The following is a 20,165-nucleotide window of genomic DNA, read 5'->3' as shown; positions in this document are numbered from 1 at the left end:
CCGTTGGCAATTCGATCAAAGCGAGAGAGGTAGCTTCACCTTTGGCAGTGTCTTCGCAAAGGCTTCAACGACTCTAGGGTTCGGGGGCAGTGGCGAGACAAACCTAATTAGAACGGAGAATGAGATAGCGAGCGAGCTTCAAACTTCGGTAGAGCGAAGGGAACGAGCTTCAAGCGGGGAATGAGGGTGAAAAGCGAGCTTCAAGATGTCGAGGGAGGAATTGAAACCAGAGGAGGGATCGAGCACTTCCAACTTCGAGTTTGCTCTGCTGAACGGTCGGGGGAAGCAGGAGAAATGGATGGCATGAGATTGTAATAAATAAAGAAACGTGAGCATTTTCGAATTTGCACACCTTTTTCAAGATGGACAATAGCTATTGCGAACATTCAAGGGAGACACACCTATTCCCCATGAAAGCCAGATTCCTATTTCGACCCGGAATAGCTATTCCGCATTCTCATGAACCAAATATCGGAATGAGTATTCCATACGGAATAGGTATTCTGTTTCCTACCATTTCCTGCAAACCAAACATGCCCTAACAGTGCTTTCCTTTCTGGTCTATTTTAGTTAAGCATTGCAAAGGGGTTGCCATTCATCCTCTCTTTTGCTTTGCCTGCTTCAGCTTCGGGCTAACCAAGAGCTGCAATTTTGACTGACTTCCCAGAAGTGCGTAATGCGTATGGAGTATGGACCCTCGTATTGTAACTACCCTTAAGTGTTATGGAACTCATATGCTTAAGTCAAATCCATGTACATGTATTCCAAGTTATGTAGCCAACTCAAATCCTATAAACAGCCTCAACGTAGCAAGAACCACGGGAGGAGCATGTAATCAGTCTTAATGTCTGCAGTTTGCACAGTAGTGTGAAGTCCTCGACTGAGTTCCACACTTGTAGCAGAATTCAACTCCACACCTGCGAATAGTTCGAAAGAAGCATACATGACCGAGCATACATTACTTTTACATAGTACAAGCAAAAGTAAACATGTCCGAAGAAATATTTGTGTTCTATGCTCTTTAGAGGAATGTCACACTTAAAATGAGACAAGAAAATGACCTCTTTCAAATTCTGCATCAAAGTTAAAATGGCATAGCAGTAAACACGACAGAAAGGTTATACAAACAATCGGCTACACTAACAAAGAGAGATGTATTCATCTGCTGAAAGCAACTAAGCTCGTATGTGTTGCGTCAAATAAGGGTCAGGGAAGATAAAGGTTGAGAATTCTGCACACACATAGACAGTCCCACTGGCTCAAACTATATCAAAATATATGTTGTGGAGCCAGAAATAATTAAGATGCTCAAACGAACTTTATCGCGTTTATGTACAACATTAGTATCGACTCAGCTTACCAGAAACATAATGAAAATAATCGATAATCACTCCCAGATATATGATTGAATCATAAGCAAATAAAATTCTTCATTTTTCATGATCTAGTTGACATGGGAAGGTGAAGAAGGACCAGATGAATCAATTACCTGCACCACACAAACAGGCAACCGGCAACCTTCTCCACATAGAAGTGGCACTTAGGGCACCGCGTCCACTTTTTCTTCTTGGCGAGCTGCGTCAGCATTATATCCTCCCTCTCCCGCTCATTCTTATTCAGCTTCTGGAACTCCTCACATTTGATTCCATCGTGCCACGGAACCCGACACTGGGCACAGAACATCCTATAGCAATATGGGCACTCCGATTCCTTCACCACCTGAGACCCATCATTGATCAGCATTACCGAGCAATCCTTGAATGGAGAGTAGAACTTTTCGGACCCAAGAATCAGAGCCTCGCAAAGGGAACTGCCCCACCTATCAAAGACCTCCTGGGGCAAAATCGAGCGGCAATGCTCGGGCTCCAGCCGACCAGAGCATACAACCTCAGGGCACTTGATGGATGTGATGCTTTCTTGCAGTTTAGAGGCCACGTACCTAAAAATGCAAGCACATGGGTTTTTTTTTTTTTGGGACAGTTTTTTTAGCCTCGAAGAGTGACTAGGACCAATTCAGTTCAATTCATTTCATATCTTCTGCCAAATATTCGGCGTAAGCACTATTGCAGCTTCCGATCAGCACAAACATTGGATGAGTAAAGATATTTGCCTAAAATTGTTGAGACATGAAAATCTACAATCTAGCCCTACCCAAAATGAAACAGACCTAACATCTCTCGAAAGGCATCCAATAAAACTAGAATGAAAGAAAGGAGTGAAATGGCCCCGGCAAAATGCAAATGGATGCCACGCAAAAATTGAGAAATGATAACCGTACCTGCTGATGCATTCCTTACAATAGGAATGCGTACAACCCTGTACATGAAACAAATCGTCCCCGTCCTTTGACTCAGCACAGATTTCGCACATAAAAGGTGGCGGCCTGGCTTTGGAGCTTGAGGACTCACCCCTCTCAGTCACCCATGTCTCTGAGAGAGGACAGGAAAAGAAAACAAACGATCAGACAATCCTTCCAGAATTGACTCCGCCGAATGCATTGCATACACAGGACACTGATTGTGTGGTACAACAACACAGAACCACAGACAGCAACCTTCAACAGGAAGCTTGAAAGCACAAGGAAATTCAAGCTGAATGTCGTGATCAATAACTGGAAAACTATGTCTAAGTTGGTCAATCACTATAAATTCCATTTGCAGCCTAAAGTTTGATCCCAGGACCACTGGCATCCCGAATTTCATGCTGCTCCATAAATCCCTGGTTTTACCCCGTAGCTCTAACATTCACTGGGGTCAACGTAGAAAGCCGCAGATAAGGTTGCTCGTCGTCGTATTTTCGAGCCAAAAAGGTGGAACTTGAGGGTGTAGTTCCCATTTTCAGTCACGTGGAAGTGAAGGGCACACACAATTCCATGAAAGAACCTAAATCCCGCACATGGAAGTGACTAAATTGCTGTGAAACATTCCACGTTCTTACGTTAGGCAAGGGCTGACACACTTCTACTACGGTGAAATTCGCCACAAAAAGAATACTTCTAGGAGGGTTCGATGGCTTCTGCCTACGATCAAGGCTATGGGAGATCATAGATAATTACTACTTAACGAAAATCATAAAACGCCCTACAGTGGCGGATTCGGTTGACGGTAGGGCATGATCGCATGCAAGACCCAAGCAAAAGTTGCCATTTTTAAACCTGAGAAGGGTCTCTTCCTCCGGCTAGAGGAAGGGGTTTCGAAGAACCAGCCGAGCTGTAGTGCCAGCACGGCGTCCTCGTCGTACTCGTCCACATCAATGACTCGGACGCCGTCCGAGGAGAGGTCCACGAATGCGGGCGGAGAGGAAGTGGTCGTAGAGAGTGAGGCGGCGATCGCTATCTGAAGGTCACGCTCCTCCGAGTATTGCTCCACGGAGATGGGTTGCTGCTTCGTCGAGCCCCTACCCGAGGGGGTTATGGGCGTGGAGTAGCCCCAGGCGAAGTCCTCGCTCTCGAGGTCCACGACCTCCGGCGCTGACGGCGGCGGTGGCGGAGGCGGAGTCGGGTGGCCCGCCGCTTTTGCTCCCGCCTGCGACATGCTTGGGGAGCGTTTCGCCTGCTTATGCTCTAGTCGTTCAAAGCTGTAACTAGTCGAAGAGCCCGGCACTGCTTATATCGTAAGCTAACAATTTGCGAGATTAATATTATATCAAATCACACCTCAATAAAATTTTTCATATAAAATTAAATTTTGAGAGATTAAGTATCCACCAGATAATTTCTTTCATTTGTCTGTCATCTAATAATAAACGGAAATATCTGTGACTTTTTTTACATTAATTTTGACATTGATTTATTAAATATACATCATATTACCCATTCGGTCAAAAAATTTTGTCGAGTTTTTAACGGTAGGCAGGCGAAAGGGATAATATAATGTACATTTAATAGGTCAATATCAAAATTAATGTAAAAATTTTATTGAGATCAGATTTGATATAACATCTATATGGGTAAATTATTAGTTTATTTTATTTTTTTATTAAATATCATAGAAAATATTATTATTTATATGTAAAAAAAGGATTAGGATAATTATGTAATATGCTTCCTAAAATGATTTCTAAGCTTGCGTACATAAATTTGATGTTTCGATGATTGTAAAGCAACGAGCTTTGGTTCACGTTCGATAGCGATCATGCGCGATAAAACAAAGAGTTTGCTGCAATCTGGTGATCATTCCGCCACCCTACACCAGAGACATGCAAATGATGCCAAAGCATCGAGGGGTCCGCAAATGTTGTTTTCAGAGATCAAAGGTCACGATCCAGCATGCACTCGAAAACTTTCCCGGCTCTCGGGAGTTCAAGGCTTCCGTAAGGCCATATACCGAAATCCTTTTGGAATCCGAAAAGGATTCCGAGGTTCTGAGGATCCCGGCTGGGGCAGTCCAAAGGCCCCGAGGCATTCCGAGATCTCCAATTCACGAGATCCACAGGGCGGTTCGGGGTCTTATTCCCAAGGGTTCCGAGTACCTCGATGGGCTTTACTGATCCCAAGGTGTTAGGACACATCTTAGGGATCCAAGGGATGTTTTGAAGGACCCTCCAAGAGCACAGTCCGGAGGCGCTCCCGCATTCTCAAGACTTCTAGACAACCAGGATCCCGGAAAATAGTTCCTCCTGGATCCTCAAGAGTAGCTAACGAGGTATACCGATTTAACTTTGTACAGAGAGAGATCCTGAAAGACAATATATGAATCCCCGAGACACATCGAGCATGTTAATCAACCAAACATTCCACTAAATCAAACATGTGCGTGCCAAATGATCTATGTACAGATACTCGAACTTGATCGCATTTTATGCGATGACCTATAAAGTCATAAATGCTATTTACACAGTCCATAAACTGTCATCTATACAATTGACTAATAAAGAAAACCACAGACACGGTGCATGTCAATGAGAAACACATATCCACAATAAACTAATCATGTGTAAGGATGGTATTGCGGCGATCTGAGAGTTGCTCCATACATTGCGGAGAAGAGATCTTCCAGAGCTGCATATAGAGGCTCTGCTGCCTTTGGTCGGTCCACTGTCCCCAGAAGTATGTCTGATGTGCTGAGATAAGGATCCCCATAAAACCGGAGGTTCGTGTCCATCCTTGTTGCAACAATATTCCCCTCTAGCGACACTCCCACAAAAGCACCTTCCAGGTAAACATTGCAAAGTTCACCATTTGATAATTCAGGGAAGGTATTTAGCACTACCACAAAGAAGGAATACCATGGAGCATAAAGCAAACTCGAGCAAGCGCATGCTCTTTTATATATTTACCTTTGCTGCAGCTGTAAGTGTAGCACATGCCAGAACCTCTGTCCCCAGCTCGAACATCTGCTTCGACCACTCTCCCGATTGGCCCTGCTGCTGCACTGCAACCGGCACCAAGAGAGAAATGCATGCGGCTGCAAAATGTCTTCACAGCTTTGTAATCATGAAGCACAATTACGAAGTCCATCAGCTCACCCCCAATCTGCATCATACAGAAGACATGAAGACGGAAATTTTAAGCGCAACAAGTGGGGGCAAAGAGAGAGAGATGAGAGAGAATGCACTATAATTTACATTTAGACCCAAAAAAGATGTGTAAATACAATTCAAGTTCATGTCTCCGGGTAAGCAGAGAATGTCCATTACCATCAATGTAGCTCATATTTCATAAGAGAGATAAACAGCAAGAGAGGAAGTATGAACCTGAGCTCCCCATCCCAGGCCAACTGATAGTATTGCTGATGGGGCAGACCAAGATCCATCTGGCCTTTTCGCGATCACCAAACCAGTACCAACCTTATATGAAAGCAAAACACCGGCCTTGGCAACAGTTAGAATGGCAAGACCTTTTGCTCCTTTTAAGACAGCCAATGGTATGGACCTGTCTGGATTCAACTTAGCAACCTGGAAAGAAAAGACAGAAAATGTTTAATTAAAAGACACGCGGCCTTAGTTGCCAATTTGCTCTCTAAACATCAGAGTGTTCAAAAGCATAAAGCTTCCATTGCACAAAGGGGAAAACAAGAGGTTTGATAAGTATCAGCTCTACCTGGGAGTAACTTCTCAAAGTATTGGATGCTTTGTATATTTCGTGCTCCATGGTCAGACCGACGGGCAGATTCAACCACCCCCTTGTACAAGTCCAGTCCACGACATCATGCTTTGCCCCTTGAACAGCATTGCTAATGGAATTGATAAGGATCCCCTGCAAAGGGTCTAATCTATCATAACAAGTATCACAGACTCTCTGCGGATTCCTCTCCCTAAACTTGACGGGCAACAGGCACCTGCCCTTGCTACAAGCTCTGCAGAAAATACCACCACAGAACCGACAGTGGTGCCTTCCTCTGGTCAGTGCAGTGAAGGGGGCAGTGCACTGCATGCAAACTGCCGCGGCGCTATCAGGAAGCCATTCTGGGGGTTCGGCATCCAGCATATCTTTGTATGTGTTGTAATCCTTCACATTTGGTTCCAGAAGTGGCGGGGCACTTGGTATGTAAACTGAAGAATGCAAATAAGTATCCCCATTTTTACCTGACCCCAAGAATGAAACATCTGAACTCGAGATCTGCTGATCTGTGGGGGCGTAAGAAGGTTTGTTTCGTCCAGTCAATATTGCAAATATCCCATTCATCACATTTTTCAAGTTCACCTCCGGAGGCTTAGTTGGCATTGAGTTACTATGTCCATCACTTTCATAATCCTCATCATAGCAATCTTCAGATGCAATTGGAAAATTATAGAGATGATCCCTTTTGGGACTATTTGACCTTAATGAACCATCAGTTTGGGCATCCGAGACAATCCACCCACTGTCACTACAGTCATCATCATAGGAGAACTTGCCCTCTTTCTTGTTTATGGTTGAAAACGATGAATATGAAACCCGTCCATCAGGTGCTGCCATATTATCACCCACGAGCAGTTGTGTAGCACAACTTGACACCAAACAGAAACTTAACAGAGAGAGGTTCTAAGAAGCACCTGCGGACAAACAATTACAACTACAAATTCAACTCGGGGAAAACTTCCATCGGAGCAGCTAAAACAGGGAAAAAGAAAATGTACCCAAGTAGACGACATGCCTAAAACTGTAAGAGCTGAAGAAAAATAAATGGCTACTTAAAACAATAAATATCGACCCGGGACATTCCAGTACGCTGTCTCTTCAAGAGGAAAGTCACGAATTATTTCAAGCACACCGTGCCAACTCGAAAATACAATTTTGCAGAAATCCCGGATCTTTAAACTAATCTCGGAAGCAACATAGGCAGCAGTAATTTCGTGAGACGGCAGAATTCAATCAAATACCAAATGAAAATAACGAAAAGAACTGAATTTAACTTATATGAAAGATACGGCAACATCAATTACTGAATAGCAATAATAAGGAGAAGCTAATCACACCACAAAATTGCAATTCCACCTATCCCTAGCCCCAATTCAGAGCTCACCAACCAGCACGGAACCCCACAAGGCAAGCAATTGAGGTGAGGATGCCTATCGGGAACGATCAAAAATAGAAAATTTCCCCTTGGAAGAACATCATCACCATTAGGGCCTCCATTAATTGTAGTTCAGACAACCCAAACGCCAAATGAAAACTCTCACCTCTTTCACTTCAGTCGGCAATAGAAGAGCGGCGGCAGAGGCGGGAGAAGTTGCGGCTGCAGATGAAACAGAGGTCGCCGAGAATGAGAGGTGAGAGAAGAGGGAGAGAGGCTGCCACCGCGGGAAGCAATATGAAGGCTCGGAAGGATTAGCTTCATCCGAAGGATAACGAAGAAACCTCGGAGAAGACGACATTGACTCACGTAGAGACGAGAAAATGGGCCGTATGTATGGGGCGGGCCTTCAAAATGTTAATCGAGAGCGAGATAATAATTAATTTATACGGGCTTTCATTTTTTTTTTATATTTATCTAAAATGACTCATGATTTGTCAATTTTATCAAATTTATCATATTTTTTTTTATCAAATCTATCACATGATTTACTTTTTGCATTAAATCTATCCCGGCGTTATCTTTTTCGTCGACATCTAACGGCCGTGCTGACGTGGCGCCTACGTGGCAAGTGTGGCCCACTATCTCTCCACGTGTCACGTTAACACGTCCGTTAGATGTCCACGGAAAAGATAACGCGGGGATAAATTTGATGTAAAAAGTAAATCATGGGATAGATTTGATCAAAAAAACATATGATAAATTTGATAAAACGAACAAATCATGAATCATTTTAAATAAAAACTCTTATTTTTTTGGAAGACTAAACTCATTTAGACGTCGTCTTTATAGTTCACAAAGTGACTCTTTCTATTTTCTCCCGATGGCAGAAATAGAATTGAAAATAAAAAGGGAAATTATCTTTCCTCCAACACTTCCGAATGTCTCTTACTGTCAATTTGCCCTTGCTCTCTGACGTAATAACGGTTTTGCCTTATGAGAGTGATACAGATTATTCGAACCGGAGGAAATAGTATATTTCAAATAAAAATGTTAACTTCAGCTTGTGATTTATCGAAAATGCATAATCAAGAGTTTCCTAGGTTATTGCTCACTAATAGAATTCTCGTATCTTTCTGTCTGAAAACAAAGTTTAATTTAACTTAACTTAATTTCACTGTGCTTCATTTACTTTTTCCTCAATTCAATAATACAATCGTTACTTTTTATATTTTTCTTTAATTTAATAATAAATTCTCTAATATATTTTTTTATATGCTATTATAATTAATTTTTTAGTATTAAATTATCTTAACTATTCATTACTTTTCTCTCAATTTAATAATACAATCATTACTTTTTTTCCTTTAATTATAATAATAAATTTTCACAAGCAAAAACAAATTAAATTAAATTAAATCAAACTTTACTCCATTAGCAATCACGACGTTCTTATTTCTCTTCTTCTATATCCATCTAGTTACACGGATCTCCCCAAATCTAAAGAAACAAAAATGTTGTTCATCTCATATCATTGCTATCACTTGGAACGAATCCATAAAAATAACACCGTAATCTTTTCACCGATGGATGCGGATAAAACTCTTTTCCACTTGAAGAGTGATATTTGGACGAGGAGCGTACATGTGAATCCAATAGATTTGGTTTCATTTGCCACGAAACTATTGATAAGCTCGGAAAAAGAAGCTTGCATCTCGACTTTGATAAGTGCAAGCAGCAATCCTTACGTTAAGATTCAAATAACGAAGAGACGTACACGGTTAGAATATAATTTTCACGCATTAGTTTCTTCTTTTAAAGCGAACTGGAGTGGGATCTATCAGCCATACTGAAATAAAACACGAGGTTTCCTGGGGTCGATGAGCTCAATGTATGCACGCCCTCCGACCAATTGATATTGTCCATACGATCCTATCGGCGAAGTCCTATGTAAAGATGGATGTGGACATGAAGGCAACATTTTGCATTCCATTATTGGTTGGAACATCAACGTTTGATGCAATCATAATCCATCTTCTTGTATGGGCCCTCTCTCTCTCTCTCTCGTTCGATTATACCCATAAAAGTGCTTTTTTGAAGTACACTAGAAGGGTTCTTTATTCATCTCATCTTTTTCTTAATTAACGAAAAGGTTCTAATTAATCTCTTCACGGAGTTGTCCTCTATATATTTATATTACGGCGATGGTCTGTGCTACATACTGTCATTAATGATATTATTATGAAGATTTTTTATTGGCATTTAAGCTATTATAGAATAGTCAATGGGAAAAATTATGTGATATTAATCATTTTTAAAGTAACAGGATAATTATAGTGTGTTTGCTTTCAGAGTTGAGTTGAGTTGAGTTGAATTTTAATTTTAATTGATTTGTAATGATTGTGATGTTGAATTATGAGAAAAAATGTGAAAAAATAATGAATAATTGAGAGAATTTATTATTAAAAACTGAATTAAATGGTTAAAAAATTTGAAGAAAAATGGAAAAGTAATAATTGTATTGTTGACTTTTATTGTGTAGTGAGTAGAGTTAAAATTTTAAAATCAAATTATGAAATCAAACGGGTTATTATGGCTTGTTTGGTTTCAAAGTGTGATTTTAAAATCACACTTTAACTTAATTCTACTAACAACAAAACAAAATAACTCATACAAAGTCAAATGGTGAGCCCAATTTATACTACTCTTTTTTCCACAACAAAATAAAATAACTCATGCAAAGTCAAATGGTGGGTCACATACATAACCATTTATATCACTCTTTTTCAAAATCAAAATCTGATTTTAAAATCCTACTTTGAAACCAAACACAACATTAATGTTCCATAATATGTGAAAATTAAATTGAAGCAATTTTGTAATGTCAGTATTAACATGTGCTTGGTAAGTAGCAAAAAATAGCACATTTTGTAATTTATGGAAAATAATTTGAAATTTATATGTTACTTAACTTTCAACTAAATAAATGTGATAAAATCAATTAAAGTTTATTATTTTTTAAAGTAAAATACATAATAAAAAAATGTAACTATGGATAGTATAGAATCCGTATGTACACATACTACCCTAAATCCTAAAAGACTATGTCATAATAGATCCAAACATTTGCCATAGAAGGGTAGAGCGAGGTACATAGTACGTGAGAAAATCACCCGCTTGATCGAGTATACCACCAATCAATTTTATAATGAAATTCATGAAAATTAATTTGTTATATAGCTTATGGAAAAATAAACATGCATATTAATATTATTTACTTCATCGTTAAGTAAATATATATATATATATATTATTTTATAATATTATTATTTGTTTTATCATTAATAATTTATTTATCTAATATGACGAAATAGTAATATAAATACACTTATTATTTTTGTTTTTTTATTCATGTTTCAGTTTGGCAAGAAAGCTGATTCAGCTCCCAAATCTTATAGTAGAATTTAATATAAAAGTGCCAAAATAAAATTTAATGTAAAAGTGTAAAAAAAAAGGACCAGATGATGTCAGGAAAGTCACGAAATTGAGTTCCAGCTGAAATAGACTTCTTTTTATCTTTGGAATTGAGTTTTCCGTTTTAGCCCAAACTAGATCTTTTTCTTTTTCTGCTCAAGCAATAAGTGGACCATTTATTAATCCATGGCAAAAACCAATACAAGGATAAAATACCCAATCGAAAAATTACAAGGACGAAAAAAACGGTTTATCGTCGGGCAAACTATAAGGGATAGTAAAAGAAATCATTAGAAAAAATCATACAATTACAATTTGCTATCTTAACACCATAAGGACTGTTTAGTACTTGCTAACTGTATTTTATCGTGGACCCCAATAGTAATAAAAAATGAGGACATATTCTAACTGAAATGGAATATCAGCAGTGAAATTTATTAGGGTTATTAGCTTAAAAATTCGCATAGCTTCCCAAAAAATCCCAAATCTACCAATTTTTTATTTTTAACCTGTAAATTTACATACTTTCATACCCTTACCACATCTACCAAAACCTTAAATGGTCATTCAAATTTGCTAATGTGGACACTAACAATAGAGAAACATTTAATAGAATCCTATGTGGCACATTAAATGGGCCTAAATCGGTCAAATTTTGATTAAACCGATTGAACTTATTAAAATGTGACATTACTTAAGCGAAACAAACAAATAAGGTAAAATTCAACAAAGACACTTACAATGCGTTTGTTTTCGGAGTTAAAGTCACGAATTTGTGATTGTGATTGTGATTGTAGAAGAAGACAAAAATATATGGGGCCCACCAGTTTGACTTTTGAAATATGAAATGAATGGAAGGTATAGATAATTAATTATAATGGGATTGTATTTTAATAATATATGGGGCCCACCAATTTGACTTTTGAAATGTGTGTTTTGTTGTGTAGTGTTTTGAGTTAAATTTAAAGTTAAAATCTTAAATCACGACTTTGAAAACAAACGGAGCATTATGACCTGTTTGTTTTCAGGGTTAAAATCACAAAAATTTTAATTTTAACTATAACTCAACACACTACACAACAAAAATACAATTTTTCAAGTAAAAAATTTTAACTTTAACTTTAACTCAACACACTACATAATGTTTGTCATTTTCCACAATTAAAATCAAAGTTACTTTAACTCTGAAACCAAACGCACTGTTAAATGCTTAAGCGAAGAAAGCGCCGAACTGCTTGAACCAACCACATTGGTTACATCTATGAATATTTTATTTCAAGATTTTATGTGGCCTATAATTATGAGAGTCCTCTATGTTATTCGATGAGTTATTCTATTCAATCAATATATTCTACTCTCGTGATTTTGGCCTTGTAGTCACCACGTATCCTTCTTCATATTTATTTGCTTCGCTCATTATATAAAATTCGTCATGGTATCATAGCAGGACGATGAAACCCCGATGATTAGATGACGAAGACAACAATAACGGACCTTTGAAGGCAAAAAGGATGCTCAAGCTAGTTAATTCGACCTTTGAAGGCAAAAGCCTCAAGTCAATTGTTATTCCTCGATCGCTGACGCCAAGGAGCTCAAGTTGGTTTCTCGATAACTGTTGGGCAAAGAATCCAAGTCAATCTATACTTTTTATCTCCTCTGCCAAGGAGTCCATGTCATCGTCAAACTCATCTTTGCAAAAGCGAATGTTTCGCTGCGCTATTTTCTAAATGAGATCATATCGATCGATATGGTATAGTCAATATTCTTGGGATTTTTTAGATCAAATTTAGATATTATTCTACATCTATGAGTATTTTATTTTCAAGATTTTTTGTAGCCTATAATTAGGCGAGTCCTCTATGTTATACCATAAGTCATTCTATTCAATCGATATATTCTACTCCCATAGTTCTGGCCTTATGGTCACCATGTATCCTTTTCATCTCCATTCTCTTCTCTTATTACATAAAATTTGTCAAATGTTAAAAGTATTCAACTTTTAGCCAAACCTTCCGAGCCTTGTTGAGTATATCTCTATTTCTTCAATGTACAAAGGCTCCACTACTTTCCTGTAGAGCACAGACGAAGAAAGTAAAATAAGAGCCCATATATCGGAACCAACGATTTCGGGGTTAAGATATTCTGTAAAGCCTAATTCTTAAGAATCGATAAAAGCTTTGAATTTTATGGGTTTTCATGCACTTTCTGATCAATTGATTTACGTGGAGGAATGAAGAAGAAGAGGAGCCGTGTCACAGTTGATGGAATTAGCTAGACCTTGAAGAAAAAAATTTGTACCTTGAGAGTTTTGACTTGAGCAACTAATTTGATCTAGGAGAGAGTTTTGTCCCATAACAAGTTACATAGGGTCGATTTTTTGGAACGTAGCGCGGGGCTTTTGTTCTTTGTAAGTAAGTGTTGGGGTTGAAAAAATCCGGTCTTGAACACGTGCAAGTTACATGCGTTTCACGAGTTTTGAGCTTCCACGAACACCACAAGAACAACTTGCAAAAGGGGGAGGATTGAGGGGGAGTCTCGATCTCCCTCTCCAATACTTAAATGAGAGTGTGCTCGAAAAGAATATAAAATGGAACATACGTAGAGATGATAAAATGGGCCGTATGTACGGGGGCCTTCAAAATGTTAAATGATAAGTATATTTGTGGGCTCTCAAGTCCAATTTTGTTTTCTTTTTTTCCGTGACCTAAACTAATCTCATTTAGACGTTGTCTTTACAGTTCACGGGGTGAGTCTTTTTATTTTGGAAAAAAGGCAATTTTGGTCCTCAACCTTTTGCATTTTGGTCGTTTTCGTTCTAAACCTTCTTTTTTTGCTATTTACATCCTAAACCTTTGATTTTTTTGCCACTTTAGTCCAAAAATTAATATTTTAAAATAGTAATAATTCACAAAAGAAAAAGAAAAAAATATTAAAAAGAGAAAAGGGGCAGCTGGAAATCGGGGGTTGTGGGGGGCGGCTGAGGTCGCCGGCATGATCCAACCTTGCTGCCGACCTCAATTGGGGGTGTGGGGGCTCCCCGACCCTGTTGCGGACCTCAATCAGGGGTGGTGGCCAGTGGGCCCCAACTTCCAGTTGCCTCCTTCTACCTTTTTTTTTAAAAAAATCTTTTTTCTTTTTAAATTTTAATTTATTATTATTTTAAAAAATGCTTTTTGAGCGGAAAAATGAGTTTTTTAACTAAAAATTTGATGTTAGGACTAAAGTGGCAAAAAAAAAAACCAAAGGTTTAGGATGCAGTTAGGGTGAAAATGGTTTGCTTTGGGTCGGATTTTCTTATTTCGGGTCGGGGAATCCAAATTTCGGGTTGAGTCGGCTCGGGGAAACGTCTACCCATAAGAACAAGAAACACCTAAATAACCTGACGGTTAGTGGGCCGGGTTATTTGGTTAGGATCCCTGTCTAACTCGAATTTATTAAGAAAAACGACCTAAGCTCAAATTAATGCACTCTCAGTCGAATCTCCCCACTACACGGACCATCGAACAAGAAGAAGGAGAACGAGTTGCATGCAGACTGCGCCTTGCACGTCGAAACCCGATCTCCGATCAACGAGACGCATTGACTCTGGCGAGAGATTAGAGAAGCAGAACAGAGACAGAGAACACACACAATGGACTGAGGCCCGAGGGAGGCTCAAAGGAGTGAGACTAGAGGAAGCTCTTCAATGGAGGAATTACATAGAACTAGTATATTCCACGTAAAGTTCCCGACAGATGGACAACCAAATCCTATTTTCAAGAACCCTTCTGCAAGTAACAGAAAAGGGAGAGAGACTGAAGGTGAAGGAGGCCGAGACTCACTGAGGAGCGAGGGCCTGGGAAGGAGAGTGAACGATAGGGTTTTGGTTTTGGCCCTAGTTTATTCTTCTTCTTCTTTTTTGAAATTCGGGTTTGTCGGGTCGATTCACCGGCTTACCCGAGAACCAATGAAAGGGGTTTGAACTGCCCGAATATGAAAACGGGTTTTCGGGGTTGGGGTTTTCAGGGTCCGGTTATGTTGGGTTGGTTCAATTTGACTTGCACCCCTAATGAGAGTGGCAAAAAAGAAAAAAACAGAGAGAGAGAGAGGTTTAGGACGAAATAAGGATAAAAGCGCAAAAGGTTGAGGACCAAAACTGCCTTTATTCCTTTTATGTTTTCCCGATAACAGAAATAGAGTCGAAAATAAAAACACTAATTTGAGCTTTCAATTTCTCTAAAAGGTAGAATCAAGAATTTCCGAATTTGATGCTCGCTAAGTTCTTGTATATATCTCTCCATCTAGTTTCACAGGATCTCCCCAAACCAAAAGAGAAAAAAATGAAATTCATCTCATACCATTGCTATCACTTGGAACGAAAATCTTTTCAGCAATGGATTCGAATAAAATTCTTTTTCTACTTAAAGAATGACTTTTGGATAAGAAATATACGTACAAATCCAATGGATTCGGGTTACATTTGCCACGGAACTATTGATAAGCTCGCAAAAAGAAGCTCGCATCTCAACTTTAATAATTGCAAGGGGCAATCCTTACGTTAAGATCCGAATAACTAAGAGATGTATATTGTTGGAATATAATTTCCACAAATCTATTTCTTCATTTTAAAGCGAAATGGAGTAGGATCGATTAGCCATGCTCAAATAAAACACGAGCTTTCCTATGACGCGTCGATGAGCTCAATGCAAGTGCTCTTGCGCCGATTGATATTGTACATAAGAGCCTACCGGAGAAGTCCTATGTAAAGGTGGACGTGGACATGCAGGCAACATTTTCATTTCCACTATTTGTTGGGACCATCAACGATTGATGCAATCATAATCCATCTTCTTTTATGGGCTCTCTCTCTCGGAATCTGCCCATAAAAGTGCTTTTTTGGAGTACATTAGAAGCGTTCTTTATTCATCCCAACTTTCTTAAATAACGAAAAGATTTCACGGAGTTGTCCTCAATATATATATTCATCAAAATATATATACATCAATATTTTTTGTGAAGTCCATCATATAATTAGATAAACTTCCGATCATATGTAATGTTTCATTAAAAGTAAATGAATTGATCGAATGACTTACATAATATTGGATGATGATTTCTTAAAGGGTGGACAAAGTTTCATTTTTTTAGGGCAAATTAAGCTATATATCCCATGATTTCACATTTTTTTCAATTTATCTTGTACTTTTAAAATTATCAAAAAAATTTATGATTTACATTTTTTTTTCCTATCAGGGCATTATATTTTTCGTTAATAAAACGTAAGTAGGCTCAAAATCTATCTCATGATTTTAATTTTTTCTCAAATCCATCATATGATTTTAATTTTTTATCAAATTTATCCCGTGATTTTGATTTTTTTCTAAAATCTATCACGGATAAAGGGTCACGGTAGCTATACTGTTAAATGTTGAAGAAAGATATAACGGCGGAATAGATTTGAAAAAAATGTAAATCATGGAATATTTTTGATAATTTTAAAAGTATAGGATAAATTTGAAAAAAATAAAATTATGGAATATGTAAAAACTCATTTTTTTAATAAATAATTTGGCTAGAAAGACAATTCAGCTCCCAGATCTTGTAATAAAATTTAATATAAAAGTGTCAGAAAAAGAAAGGGGGGACGAGATGATGCAAGGGAAATCACGAAAGTTCCACTAACTTCTCTATTAGGCGTCCTAGCTAGCAAATAAACTTCTTTTTATCTTTTGGAGTTGAGTGTTCCGTTTTAGCCCAAATTAGATTTATATTATACTCGCTCAATTCTAATAAATCACTACATATTCTAATTGAAATAAAAATTTTCGAAAAAAATATTATTAGTGAAGTTTATCACGTCTTTTTGTTTTATCTTCTTATATTTTTCAGGAAAATTCTGCGAGAGCCTTTATAATAAAAATTCAATAAATTTAATAATTTATGAGAGAATTATTATTATTGAGTGCTATGAAAAAAAATCCTGCATGTGGTCTTGATTTTGGTGAGGGGAGAGAGAAAAAGAGGGAAAAGAGAGAAAAATGAAGAAAGGTGAAAACATTATTTGTTAAATATATATTAAATGTTGTAATCGAAAAAAATACTATATATAGATTCATGCTATATATGCATGAATTAAATCGAGTAGCTTGATTATGATATTAATTTGATTATATAAGTAAATAAATAAGAATAATGAATAAGACTCCAATTCATGTTTCAAGCTATTTTATAAGTTTTTAAAAATTGATTATAATTATTAAAATTTTAAGGGAAAGAAAAAGAGGATCAGATGGGTGTTTGGACGGTTGGAGGAAAAAAAGTGATATTTTTTTGGATAAAAAAGAGAGTAAAAGTTAGATAGTTATTTGTCGCATTTACAAATATAATATTCGCCATGTGACTTTGTTAACTACAATTATTTTATGGGCATTCCCGCGAAAAGAAAAGCTGCTCTAACTATTTTTCTTCTCCGACATATAATATATAGATGAAAAGACAATTTTGTCTCCATTTTTTTAATCCAATGTGTATAAATTTTTTAAAATTATTGGCGATCTCGAAAATAAAATGTTAGACAAATCTTTTCCTTTTCACTGTTGGGATCGTAGTGAGATAGCGAAAGCTTGTTGTTTTTTCTATAGTTTAATAATCAATAAACTGCACTTCACGCAAATTCATTTCTCGGCATTTACAATTTCGTGATTTTCTTTTTTCTTGGCTGGTCATACATTAGTCTAAAAACATTATATAAAAAATCTCTATAAAAAAACATTATATAAAAATCAAAGAGAGATCTATGTAGTACATACAAAATTAATAGGTATACCAATTCAAAAGTCATGGGCAGGCAATGCCAGCCGTGTATTGAAGTTAACAGGTAATGATCTTTGTACCTGTGAACGACAGAATTAGGTGTGATTTTTTTTTGGTTAAATTTAATTCGATTAGATGACTTTCATTATCATCATGTGACATTTACCATTTAAAGAGGGTATTGTATGTGTGCTGAGTTTAATTACATGATTATCCATTAATCATTATGTACTCATATATATACTATTTAATCACTTGGTGCAACCCATGAACTCAGGAGCATAGGCTCCACCAAAGTTAGTGATGCCCATGTACGTAGTAAACCTCGCCAAACGTCTAGGTTGTCCATAATCATTAAAACCATGACAATTGACGGTACGACCTCGTATATCCGGGCAATTGATTATTTCTATTTGAATCTAAAAGCTTCGAGGCTGTTTCTCTCGTTGAAAATTAAAATTTTCTATTAATTTAGGTATCGTGAGAATCTTGATAAATTAGTGTGTAATGTGATAGGGGCAAAAGGAAAAGAAGTGTATAATGTAATAAGGTCCCGAGAAGCATGTGAGGGTCCCCCCCTACCTCCTAAAGCAGCAGGAGCTATCAGCAGAGGCCCATGTTGTTCCATCCCAGGTTTTTAACTATGTGCACAACTAGAAACTCGAAAGTCGAAACTTCGCATTTGGGTCACGAGTCTCGGCTCCATAAGCTGTTGCCATCGAACTTATATGAAAGTGATAAGATATTATTTTGACATTTACCAAAATAAAATTTTAAATTTATGACCACATTACACAATCGATTTTCTTTTCTCGAATTTTTCTTTACTAAATATTTCAATTTTGTTAGTGTCAAGAGGAGAATATCGGTTGATGTAAGTCCTATTAGCTAGTGATTATTAACTAGGTGGTTTTTCCAACTTTGAATCTCGAACATCTTCTGTAATATTGAGATGATTCTTGTGAAAACTCAAAGATTAGTGCGACACTTGCTTTTATATATTCTCATTGAAAACTCTTTCGAACCGGACCCATTGTCATATGATTTTAAGAGCTTCTTGTTGTAGCTCCTAACACCAAGTCCCATATATATGCATGTCATTACACAACTTTGTTCATTTTCACCAACCTCTTTGTCATGCCAACCCCATATTATTCCATATGATATCACAAACACTAAAAGAAAAAGTGTTCTATGCTGACGCAAAAAGAGACTTTTGCCAACACACTCGTGCGTCGGCATAGACCCTGTCGGCGCAATAGACAATACAATTTAAAGTGCATTGGCAAAAGCTGACCTCTATCGATGCATTTTTGTGCGCCGGCCCAACTTCTTATCATGCTAATGCACTTTGTGTGTTGGCACAAGTTTTCACTAAACGACACATTTGCGTCGGGTTATGCACCATTACTTGTGCCGGCACATGTAAGTGCCTCGACAAACACATAAAAAATAAGACACTTATGCTGACCAAAAGTGCATCGGCACAAGTGTTTTTTTTTTTTTTAAAAGCTCCCATTATGCCCATTGAAAGGCAGCATGCTGCTACTCGGGGATGTCTGACTCAGAGGAATATTCGGGGATGTCTGATTCAGCTTCTCTGCAGCTTCTGGTGGCCAGCCTACCTTATCTTGGCAGTGAAAAGAAGATGTTATTGGAGTGGCAATGGAAAGAAGATGTGATGCAGGAGCGGCAAGCAGCTGAGTAGCAGCCTTGGGAAAGGGCAATAGGGCAGCGACGGCTCAAGGAAGGGAACGGCAAGCAGCTGAGGCAGAGGAGCAGCAAAGTAACGGCTGCTCAAGGAAGGGATTGGCGAGCAGCAGAGGGAGAGAAAGAAGCAAGGCAGCAACAATTCTAGGAAGGGGGCAACGGCAGCGGCAACCAAGGGGAAAAAAGGGGGAGCTTCCCAAGTTTGTGGCCTTCGGAAGAAGAAGCAGAAGGAAGGAAGCGATGGGTTGGGATCGAGATATGAGGGCTTCAGGTAAGATTTGAGGAAAGAGCGAGCAGGAGGAGACAAACGGACAGAGCTACGTTTGATAGGAGAAAGGGAAGGGCAAGCTCATTAAAATGGTCTTGAAATTGAATTTGAAATTTCAAAATTTTGATTATGGCGCCTAAACTTCACTTTTCCCCGACACAATTGGTGTGTCGACTAAAACTATAGTACATAGCGATGCACAAACTTGTGTTGGCAAGAGCAATATGTGTCGACAAAGACAAACTTTCGCCGATGCAATTAGATGTGTTGGGCAAAAATATATTCTCTTCCAACACTACTTGTGTTGGCATAAGCAGCTTATGAGCTGCGCATTAAAAGTGTGTTGCCAAAGATAACATTGCATTACTATAGGAAAAATTTTCCCATCTCATCACGAGTGCGTCGGTATAACTCGACCTATACCGACACATATTTTTTGCTTTGGAGTAGATTGTTTCGTACAATCCTTTCCCGATGCACTTTTA

The 20,165-nt window shown here is 38.0% G+C and overlaps 2 protein-coding genes across 2 annotated transcripts; both read right to left on the bottom strand.

Moving 5' to 3' along the window:
• Positions 1-309: 309 nt before the first annotated feature.
• LOC116188972 (probable E3 ubiquitin-protein ligase RNF217) lies at positions 310-3,672 on the bottom strand. Its single transcript, XM_031518430.1, has 4 exons — positions 3,155-3,672; positions 2,279-2,429; positions 1,490-1,939; positions 310-917 (listed from the first exon to the last, which is right to left on the bottom strand). The coding sequence occupies exons 1-4, from the start codon at positions 3,531-3,533 to the stop codon at positions 842-844; spliced, it is 1,056 nt and encodes a 351-aa protein (XP_031374290.1). The 5' UTR covers positions 3,534-3,672; the 3' UTR covers positions 310-841.
• Positions 3,673-4,715: 1,043 nt separating this feature from the next.
• Positions 4,716-7,824, bottom strand: LOC116188971. Its single transcript, XM_031518429.1, has 5 exons — positions 7,603-7,824; positions 6,041-6,975; positions 5,695-5,895; positions 5,278-5,473; positions 4,716-5,149 (listed from the first exon to the last, which is right to left on the bottom strand). The coding sequence occupies exons 2-5, from the start codon at positions 6,896-6,898 to the stop codon at positions 4,929-4,931; spliced, it is 1,476 nt and encodes a 491-aa protein (XP_031374289.1). The 5' UTR covers positions 6,899-6,975; positions 7,603-7,824; the 3' UTR covers positions 4,716-4,928.
• Between the last annotated feature and the right edge of the window lie 12,341 nt (positions 7,825-20,165).

The sequence above is a fragment of the Punica granatum genome, chromosome 8 (genome assembly GCF_007655135.1).
Source record: "Punica granatum isolate Tunisia-2019 chromosome 8, ASM765513v2, whole genome shotgun sequence".
NCBI classification, from domain to species: domain Eukaryota; kingdom Viridiplantae; phylum Streptophyta; class Magnoliopsida; order Myrtales; family Lythraceae; genus Punica; species Punica granatum.
Note: the sequence above shows the minus strand (reverse complement) of the source record. Positions and strands in the feature narration are given on the sequence as shown.

Coding starts and splice junctions, on each gene's coding strand:
- LOC116188971 (XM_031518429.1), bottom strand. CDS start 6,898: ATGGCAGCACCTGATGGACGGGTTTCATATTCATCGTTTTCAACCATA. Junction 5,896..6,040: donor CTTTGAGAAGTTACTCCCAG/GTAGAGCTGATA, acceptor TTTTCTTTCCAG/GTTGCTAAGTTGAATCCAGA. Junction 5,150..5,277: donor CACTTACAGCTGCAGCAAAG/GTAAATATATAA, acceptor TTTACCTGGAAG/GTGCTTTTGTGGGAGTGTCG.
- LOC116188972 (XM_031518430.1), bottom strand. CDS start 3,533: ATGTCGCAGGCGGGAGCAAAAGCGGCGGGCCACCCGACTCCGCCTCCG. Junction 1,940..2,278: donor TGTAAGGAATGCATCAGCAG/GTACGGTTATCA, acceptor TTGCATTTTTAG/GTACGTGGCCTCTAAACTGC. Junction 918..1,489: donor TGCCTGTTTGTGTGGTGCAG/GTAATTGATTCA, acceptor AACTATTCGCAG/GTGTGGAGTTGAATTCTGCT.